Genomic DNA, 10539 nt, shown 5'->3' on the forward strand with positions numbered 1-10539 from the left:
TGTTTCATCAGAAGTAAGCTCCAGCCACCAGCTCAAGCGCTGAAGATTTCTTATTCCAATTTTAGAGGGGATAAGCTGACTTTCTGCTATGAATGATAAATGCATGGTTGAGACTAGGCACTCCAGATGGGTGCTGCCATTGCATTTGATGGGGCTATAAATAGAAGCTGCAATAAGGAGCTAGGATTCTCTTATTTGTTGGGACACAAGGGAGGCATAATAACAACATGGCACAACTCTGCATGTGTCTTGTTCTTCTAAGGCCCTCTTTGAAGTGCACTGTTCAGAAGTGTCCTTTGATGCTCCAGCAGCGGAGGAAGCTAAATGAACGTCTGAAGCCATCTGCTTGATCTTGAACAGCAAAGACAGGCAGAGGTACTTTGCAGCTTTGATAGATTCTCAGGCTCCCAGGTGTTTGGGCTCATCAGGCTGGAGTTTCATGAGTTTATCAATGCAGAAGAGGATGAGTGTGAGAAACCACAGGCTCCAGCCAACTGCAGCAGCAATCCAGCCATATTCATCTACTCCAAGATGGCAGCATTTGGCAGCTTCTGGACAGAAGTCCACATCTGATGACAGAGAAAGAGGCCTACATAATTAACTGACAGTGCATGTAGCTGTGCATCTACCGAACAGACTGTTGGGCCTATATGCCCCTGACTCAACAGTACCATGTGCCATGGCTTAGCTTTCACTTCTCAGGAGAGATACTAGGTGCTTCTCCTGCCCCAGGAAGGCTTGTGAGAAATAGTAGCTAGAGGGGTGGTGTTTAGGTGCATGAACCTGGTGCAAATCCCCTCTTGGCCATGAAGTACTCTGGGGGAATTACCATGGGCTGACCTTTAAGTTTTATCTGGTGGTGCACAAATTATTTTTCATGTGACTGGAACCCATTTTACTCTATTGCCATTTGATTTGGATGTGTGACAGTGTTCTGTCCAAGCCCAGGGCCAACCTAGGTATACATGCCAACCAGTGTTCCCTCTAAGCTGAGTTAGTGTGAGCTAGCTCACAGTTTTTTAGCCTCTGGCTTACACATTCTTATCAACTCAGGAAGGATGGTCCCATAGGAAACTAATTTATGCACTAGCCAAATTGCTCACTCACAACTTTAATGCCAGTAGCTCATGAAGCAGAATTTTTGCTCCCAAGACACCACAGCTTAGAGGGAGTATTGATGCCAACCTATTTGTCCTGAATAAACATTTTTCCTTGTTTAAGAATTATTCTGAGTTTTGCCTTGTAGAATCACACACACTTCTCTTCATCCAGCTCAATCTAAACTCTTCAGTAGTATTCTTTTCCTTAGTTGGTGGTGAGGCTGTAAATCCCTTTCATTAAATAAGGCAGGCTTGATACCAATTTAGTTCTTGTTTGGGGTAATTAGTGATAAAAGGCAAGGTGAGCTGTGTTTTGCCCATCACCCTAGAGTTGTTTCTAAGCATAACATTCTTGGCTGCTTAACTAGATCACTGTGTGAGCTTTCAACACCTGTATAAACTTAACTCTATTTTGGGTGAAGTTATTTGGTGGCTGGGGTATGCCTGTATATTGTGAGGAATCCGGTTATCTGTTCTGCAAATTTTAAATATGGTTTATGGTTAAATAGGGCTAGATCTGAAAGAGAAGCAGTGGAACCAGATAAGTGAGGCAGAGAAGTTCTGGAAAGAGAGAATTGGCAGGAAATAGTGACAACAAGAACAAACGAGAAGAGCCCCATGGTGCAGAGTGGTAAAGCTGCAGTACTGCAGTCTGAGCTCTCTGCTTACAACCTGAGCAGAAGCTGGGTTCAGGTAGCCAGCTCAAGGTTGACTCAACCTTCCATCTTTCTGAGGTCAGTAAAATGAGTACCCAGCTTGCTGGGGGGAAAGTGTAGATGACTGGGGAAGGCAATGGCAAACCACCCCGTAAAAAGTCTACCATGAAAACGTCATGATGCGACGTCACCCCAGAGTCAGAAACGACTGGTGCTTGCACAGGGGACTGTCTTGTACCTTTTTTCCTTAGTGACAAGAGATCTTGGATGCCTTTTAAAAAGGGTGCAGGGAGAAGGAAGCAATTGATTGGCTTTAAAGTGTGATTATATAACTGCCATCCATCTTGGTTCAGGTCTTGAAATAACTAGAATTATATCATTGATTTTGCAACAAATGATAATGTTGCTATGGTGAAGTTCTATTTTTAAAAATAAATAAATAAATAAAGGGCTACCCACTATGCAAGTAGTGGCTGATTCTGCCACAGAAGTGTATTGCATGTTACCATAGTCATAAAGCCCTGATCAGCAGGAAGTCCCTCAATGTGTGTGCCTTCAGCAAAATAGGTATTGTATGTGGTCATTTATCTCAAATGTGGATTGTGTGCACATTGTTCTCTAAGTAAAAGTGGTATCAGTGTTATAAATTAATTTCTTGTGGAGCAACCTTCTGAAACAACAGATCCTTAATGAGCTTGGAGCATTCATAGCGGTTTTTTATTTAAATGCAAGGCAGTTTCTATCACACACACTGGCCTTTTCAGTACATGCCCAGTCAAGGTCACTGGTGCACATTAAGGAAAATACACTTACTAAGGCATGGGATCAATTCTGAAGAATTTTCAGAGTGGTGTTCAGTCTCTAGAAAGGAAGAGAAGAAAGGCATTTGTTAGAATGAGAAACTCAAGGCTCAGCTTGGTAGGATATGGTCATTCTATCCTCACCCATGCATAGCAGTTAAGGAACGACTTTATGAAATGTGATGGGTTTGAGAAGGAATTATAGGTAAATGAGAGCTGGCCCCATAAAGGTTTTGTATCTTTTCGTATAACTTGTTAATTTTTATTAATTTTAACTACAAAAAGAAAAAGCATAAGCACAAGTACAGAAACATCAAGAGGGAGGGGGAAATACAGAGTGGGAGATCAAAAACAAAGAAAGCTGCAAATATATCAGTTACATTTTTACTTCAAAACAAAATACCTAATCCTTTCTACCTGCAAGTATTGCGTTTTCCCCTTATATTCTACCGTCTTCATTTTCCATTATACACTTTTTACTAAACTATTACTTAAAATACAAGTCTGAACTATTCTTCTTCAGCAAACATAGATATAAAAAAAAATCACCAAGGTCTCAACACAGAACTAACTGGATAAGCTTGACCATATTAAAAATACAAACTGACTTGTTATTTTAACAATGTCATCATTTAGATAGGCATAAAAAACAAATATTTCTTTATCCTTCTAACTTACATATTTCAAACGGATAGAGAAAAAGATCAAATTTAAAATAACATAAAAAGTGGAGAGAGAAGAAAGAAAAATGGTAAACAAGGAGCATATTAGCAAAACATTATAAGCAATTTCCCCAGACAAACATATTAAGAGCATATCTACCAGATTACAAAAGAATTGTGTTGTCTGTCTTCTTAAAAATTAACTTAAGTTAACTGTTTATTTATCTAAATTTCTTTTCAGAATTTTTCAATCCTTTAGCTCTTATGTCCATATTAATCAGAGAGGAACAAACTATTATGTCCCAAAGATCTCACTTTGCCTTTTAAAATCGCATATCTTGCTGAGAGTTCCATATTATCCAATTATCTACAGAGAGGGGAAACAATTTAAAAGCCCTTCTTCCTGAAAGTTTTCCACGTTTTGATTTTTTTGATGAAATGTGCATCCTCTCTCCTTGATGCAAGCATCCCTCTCACTAACGATAGTATAAATCCTCTAAAAAAACCTTCAAACAGCCTTAACTTCCGGTTCTTCTTAGTAACTCTGCCATAAGGTTCCATTTTAATTTTCTTCTTTTTGTTTCCCAACAGATCTTTTTCCATTTCCAACTCCACAGACATCACCAAGATCTCTTTGTCACTCTGCCCATGTAGATTCAAGTTTTCGCTAGCTTTCAACATAAAAGCTCCCATTTGCTTTTTTATCAACTCTGTTAATAAAGCAAGGTCCTGCTTTAGAGGAAATATAATATCCATTGTATCTTTTTTATGAAACATTTCACTTTGTGATGCCATTTTTCTCCACAGAATAACTCAGTCTAATAATCAAAGTTGAAAAGTAACTCAGAGATCCAGTTAGTCTATCCTTCCAAATCTCCACCAGCCGTATATCTTGATTGTTGCCATTTCAGTTGCACTCAGACGACAAATACCAATCTTTTTTGAATATATTTCATTTGTTCAGACCAAATTATAACCAAATAATGGTCTCTTTATCACTTATTCAATCATAATCCGGGTCGATTTAAGTATCTATATTCAGTCAAAATCAGATTGTTGCTGGCATTCAAAGTTGTTCTTTTATCTTTTGGAAGCCGGATTCACAGAAAAGTGTGTGTGTGTGGGGGGGGGATTCACCTCTCTCCCTTCTTTTGAACTAACCCATTTGTTGTTATGTAAAACGACCCACTAGCCGATGGTATGAAAAGCAAACTTACTTGCAGAGTAGAATTGCCGTGTTTGAGGTAGGAAAACAATGCATCAAAGGCTTGTTAGCAGAAAAGAAAGCAAGCAGTCGGGTGTTCACCTCTTTCTGCCATAATGGCGATCATGGCCGTGGAGCACACAAGAAGAACAGGAACAACCGCCGCTGTATCCCTGTCTCCCTGCAAAAGCCCCCTGCCGAAAGGAAACCTCTCCAGGGTCTCCCCTAGCCCAATTCAGGGGGGCCACAAGAGACAAGCTCCGCGGGCCCCCGCTGAGCTCAAGGCAACAAAACCCGGAAGTCTGTATAACTTGTTTAAACAAGATGTAGCCAGCAGGATTTGACAAAATCCAGAGATGTCCATATTGTAACATAATTATTTCTCAGTCCTTTGGTCCGTTCATTTGCTTTACATTAACAGTCACAATAGTCCTGCCAGGTAGCTGGTTGATATTCTGTGGTTAATGCCCACATGCTACCACCCTCGCTTCGTGCAGCCCCCCAAGACTGAAGACAGTGTTGGAAAGGCAACAGCATGTGAGCACTTTCATTAACTTAACAGGGTGTGTTGAAGAAAAAGAAGAAGAAGAAGAAGGTGGTATTGGATTTATATCCTGCCCTAAACTCTGAATCCCAGCACCTCAGAGCAGTCACAATCTCCTTTGTCTTCCCCCACCCCCACAACCCTGTGAGGTGGGTGGAGCTGAGAGAGCTCTTACAGCAGCTGCCCTTTCAAGGACAACTCCTATGAGAGCTATGGCTGACCCAAGGCCATTCCAGCGGCTGCAAATGGTGAAGTGGGGAATCAAACTCGGTTCTTCCAGATAAGAGTCCACACACTTAACCACTACACCAAACTGGTTTTAGTCCATTTACACTCTAGGAAGAGTTCTACTGTTCTGAACTTAACCAGTGCTCCTTTTGGTTATTCCTGCTTCCTGTTACACTTCCACTCTACCTGTAAATTAGTTCTTATAACCTGGATGTCTCCGCTGTTGGGGCTTGTTGTAACTGACCTCCAAAATACAAAGATCAGCTCCTCTGCAGAAAATGGCAGCTTTGAAGGCATCACATCCTTGCTGAGCTCCCTTACCTATCCAAGTTCTGGCCCGTCCAGGTTCTGCCCTCAAATCTCCAGGAATTTCCCAAGCATTGGTTGACAATCCTAAGGCCTACAGTTAATTAATGCTTTCTGAAAATTCTGTTGCACCAAATGTTAGTGATGAAAGCATCTCTCAATGTGTGGGATTTAGGGCTGCCAACCTCCTAATCAACCAAAAGAGTGACATTGTAAGTGGAGTAAGGAGAAAAAGCCCAAGGCTCCGTGTATGAAAGGCCTGAAAAAAAATTACTATTTCCAGAAAAAATCTTTTTGTTTCATCAATAAAGCCAAGCTGAATATGAATTGACTCCAATTTATTGTTTAAGGCAACAAGCCTTGGAAAAGTGTGGACTCTAAATTAAACACATACAGTTCATCCACTGAAATTGATCCTTAACCAGTTTAATTTCCTGTTTTGCTCAAATGCTTTATCCCAGCAACCGCTTGTTTCATTAAAAAATCAACTCCTCAAGCATTTGAGCGAAACAGGAAGTTAAAAAAGTTAATACTGTCCTACTATTGATTAATATGCAGCTGTGAAATTATATATGCAGTTAAAGAAGAGGCTCAATTTCAGTGGATGAACCGTATATGTTTAACTTGAAGTCCACACTTTTCCAAGGCTTGTTGCTTTAAACAATAAATTGGAGTCAATTCATATTCAGCTTGGTTTTATTGATGAAACAAAAAGATTTTTTTCTGGAAATAGTAATTTTTTTCAGGCTGTTCATACACAGAGCCTTGGGCTTTTTCTCCTTACAACCTCCAGGTAATGCCTGGAGATCTCCAGATGACTAAGATCAGGTCTCCTGGAGGAAATGGCTGCTTTGGAGAACGTACTCTATCACACTATACCCACCCGCCTCCAAACCCTGCCCTCCCCAAGTTCCATGCTCAAAATCTCCAGATCTGCCCCAACCCAGAGCTGGGAACCCTAATGGGATTGGATTATTTCTCCAACTCTGCCAATAGTCAAAACTGGAGATTCTTATATAGGTGTCTGGACTAACCAAGGCTTGTTCCTTTGGAAATCACCAAGTTCTTAATCCAAGTTAACACTACCCTCCTAAACAGAATTAGACCATTCTAAGTCTATTGAAGTGTGTAACTGCTTAGAGTAGCTCTTCAAAAATCTCAATTACTGTGAAATAAAATAACTCCACTATATCCAGGCATCTGCATTTAAACAAATAGTGTATTACTGTTTATGAGTAGTTTTTGTATTGCACTTTACTTCAAAGTTATTTATTTGGGCACATTTTAATCTTGGCATTACTCAATAGAATTCGTACTGTCATACATGATTCTCCACCTTGGGCTGCAAAGAAAGCCTAAATACTAGCATACAGGGCTTTTATTCTGGAAAAAGAGGGGCCGGAACTCTCAAAAGTGAAATGAAGGAGAAATACATGGGTGCCCCTCATGAACTTTGAAACATTTTTTAGAATTTTGTTTCTACAAAGAGGTTCTGGAACTCTGTTCCACTGCATTCCCTCCGAAAAGAAAGGCCCTGCTAGCTCACATTCTTTCTCATATTTATCCTCTTGATAGCTGTGCCTTTGCCTTCTTTTTCAGGCCTAGCCCCAACTTGGTGGAACACTCTGCCAGAAGACATCAGGTCCCTGCGGGATCTTTTACAGTTCCACAGGGCTTGTAAGGCAGAGATGTTCTGCCAAGCCTTTTCATATGGACAGCAACAGCTGCCACACTGGCACCTTCTTCTCCCCACCTCCACTTGGGGGAATCCCCCCACCTCCGATGTAATGACTGGAAATTGAAAGTGAACAATAGCACTTTAAATGAGATCTGATGAGATTGGATTAGCCTGGGCCATCCAGTTCTGGGCTGACAAGATCAGGCTAGCCTGGACCATCCAGGTCAGAGTGCTTACACATTAACATATACTGCATAAATAGAACAGATGGCTTTATTTGCCATTTAAACATGAATGTTTACAAAATCAAGACTTGGGATTTTACTATTCCTACCATTCCCACCAAAATGCCTTTGCGTCCTCTGCCCATGTATTGAAAAATTAAATAGTGTCCATTTCAGTAACACTGCCAAAACTACCTGTCCCATGTTAGTGGTGGTTTTCATAAATCCTACAATCCCTGGAACTAAATGTTGTAGGGTAGTCCAGGAAAACTAGTTCTCAAAGTAAGGATCTCATGCTTATGCTAAATTTAATTTTTTTTTTCTGGAGAGATCATCATTAATCATTAACCTTATGACTAACTGAATCACCTTTAGGTTTCTAGGAGCTCATTTAGTTAACCAAACAGGCACACAGAATCCCCCCAAAAGGCTGAAGGAAGAATAAGAAGATGATGAAGAAGATGATGAAATTGGATTAGTATCCCACCCTATACTCTGAATCTCAGAGTGGTCACAATCCCCTTTTACTCCCCGCCACAACAGACACTCCATGAGGTAAGTGGGGTTGAGAGAGCTCTTATAGCAGCTGCCATTTCAAGGACAACATCTGCAAGAGCTATGGCTGACCCAAGGTCATTCCAGCAGCCAGTGCTGGATTAAACCCTGTGGAGGCCCCTAGGCAGTCTAAATCTTGGGGGCCCCTTCGCAAATTATCTCAGAGTTGGAGTGCCTGCCCTGCCACCCACAGCTCCTGCTGCAGCCCGCAGGCACCTTCTCAAAAGTCCCTTTAACAAATCTGTGGGGGAGAAGTGGAGAGAAGCAAACTTGGAGACAGCACCAGCTGCCACATCAAGCAAGGGCCAAGAGCGGCTGAGTGTACAGGCTGGGAGGGCTGCAATCAGGAGGGAAATGGGAGGAAAAGCTGGCCAGGGGCCCCTAAAGGCATGGGGGCCCATAGGCCAGTGCCTACTTTGCCTAATTGTTAATCCAGCCCTACCAGCAGCTGCAAGTGGAGGAGTGGGGAATCAAACCCGTTCTCCCAGATAAGAGTCCGTGCACTTAACCACTACACCAAACTGCCTCTCAGCTGTAGTCCATGGTGAGCCAGTTGTGTTTTCTAATGTGTACTGAAATCTGGGGCCAATTTCTTTATTCTCCCCCTTCCTTCAGATCCTATCTCATTCATATAATTTCATGAGTCAGTAAAAAAAAAACAACAACCCTGTATTATTTCCAAAATGCTACAAACAGATCATGTCATTACAATAGCACCACCCCCTCCTCAGATTCCACTCTCTTATCTCTTCTCCTCATTCTTGGGTCCAACTCCTGGCTGAAACCTGTATGTGACAAATGGCAGCAGCCACTCATGGATCACGAGCCACGAGCTTTTCATACACTTTTTCCTCCAAGGGTTTTTGGGTTTTTTGCCGTGGAGACCCTCATAAGGTTTTCAAAGCAAGAGACACTCAGAGGTGGTTCACCATTGCCTGCATCTGCATAGCAACCCTAATATTTCTTGGTGGTCTCCCATCTAAATACTAACCAGGGTTGTCCTTGCTTGGCTTCCAAGAGCGGATGAGACTGGGCTATCCAGGTCAGGGCTAGGTGAATATATTATTTAATCTAGCCTGAACTGAGACAAAGGGAAAGGTGTCGCACCCTCAGAAGTCCAGCCTTTTCCAAAGAGCTGAATACTTGCTATGCTGAACAACCCCATAAATATAGTTAAGACTGTAAGAAAATCCAGGCATGTATCCACAGCTGTCTTCTCCTCCTCCGCAACCGAAGTTTTCCAATTCTACCCACAACCCCTGTGTTAATAGCCTAACTACAAGCATAGTTATGGTAAAATAATCACCTTTTGAAAAAGACATCTGGCAAGCTGAGCATACCAAGAGGAAGGCAACAGCGATACTGTTCAGTAGATGCATCCTGGACTTTAGGATCAGAAGCCCGCTTGATCAGGACTGAAGCCACTGGCAGCGAGCAGATAGGTGACTCCAGCAGTTCGAGACTATGTTGTATTCCCAGACCAGAAGGTGGAGAGAATTACATGCCTGCAGTACTTGGGACACCTTGAATTCACCTATTGTATGTTGCCAGAGGGGTTTAACCCAAAACAAAGCAAGCAAATACACACACAGCTGTGTGCCATTGCCAGTTTCTAGGAAAGTTAATACCAAACAGAATTACAAGCACATTCCTTTGCTTATCACTTTCCTGCAGTTATGCCTCCACTAAGCTTTTTGAATATCCTTATCTAAAGGTATGCTATGGGGACCAGCCTAATATATTTGCAAGAACAGGCAGAAATCAGTATACAGGTTATACCCCAGATGAAAACCAACAGCTCAGAATGCAGTGCTGTTTTGTTTTAGGGCAATTCATAAATGCACTTTTTGCTACTGTTTCTTCTTTATAGCTGCTGCAGGAAGCCCTTCTAGGTTTTGTTATTTTCCAGAAAAGGCATTTCTGCCATATATCAGATGGCAAGCGGTGAGGTTAGGTGTTGTTGTTTTTTTTCATTGTAAAAGGGGGCATATGTCTATGTTAGTTTTAACTTTGTAATAACTGCAGCAATCTTACAGTATATCAAAGAATAATACATCTCAAAAACTGCTCCCCACCCCCTTTTCCTCTGCCCCTCCAGCTCTCTCTGGATGGATCCAGACAAATCATTTGTGTGTGTGTGTGTGTGTGTAAAATGTCGTCAAGTCACAACTGCCTTACAGCAACCCCAGCAAGGGGCTTTCAAAGCAAGTGGGAAGCAGGCATGGTTTGCCATTGCCTACAGAGCCTCCCTTGGTGGTCTCTTACCCAAGTACTGACCCTGCCCAGCTTCCAAGGTCTTATGAGATCAGACTGTGCTATTCTGCCTTCTCTAACAATCATTTGTCGAGTAATAATTTGTCATGGTAGTTGTACACAAGTAATAAGGAGAATTTTACCACACGACTGCACCTTGTCAGAATAACAAGGAGAGTGGGGATGTTCATCATCAGCATCTCCCTTTTCCTTAGCTGACATGCTTTGAGTTTACCTCAGTAGGCTTCTAGGGTATCTTACAACAAAAATGACAAAAGCGGTGCTAGGATCTTTAAAGCAATAATAATATACACAACAAAAGCAGTACA

At 41.7% G+C, this 10539-nt stretch overlaps 1 protein-coding gene across 1 annotated transcript; it reads right to left on the minus strand.

Annotated features, from left to right (window-relative positions):
- On the minus strand, positions 1-9408 carry TMEM213 (transmembrane protein 213). Its single transcript, XM_060244595.1, has 3 exons — positions 9264-9408; positions 2570-2617; positions 1-569 (listed from the first exon to the last, which is right to left on the minus strand). The coding sequence occupies exons 1-3, from the start codon at positions 9334-9336 to the stop codon at positions 400-402; spliced, it is 291 nt and encodes a 96-aa protein (XP_060100578.1). The 5' UTR covers positions 9337-9408; the 3' UTR covers positions 1-399.
- Positions 9409-10539: the final 1131 nt, after the last annotated feature.

This window comes from Heteronotia binoei, chromosome 8 (assembly GCF_032191835.1).
Source record: "Heteronotia binoei isolate CCM8104 ecotype False Entrance Well chromosome 8, APGP_CSIRO_Hbin_v1, whole genome shotgun sequence".
NCBI lineage: Eukaryota > Metazoa > Chordata > Lepidosauria > Squamata > Gekkonidae > Heteronotia > Heteronotia binoei.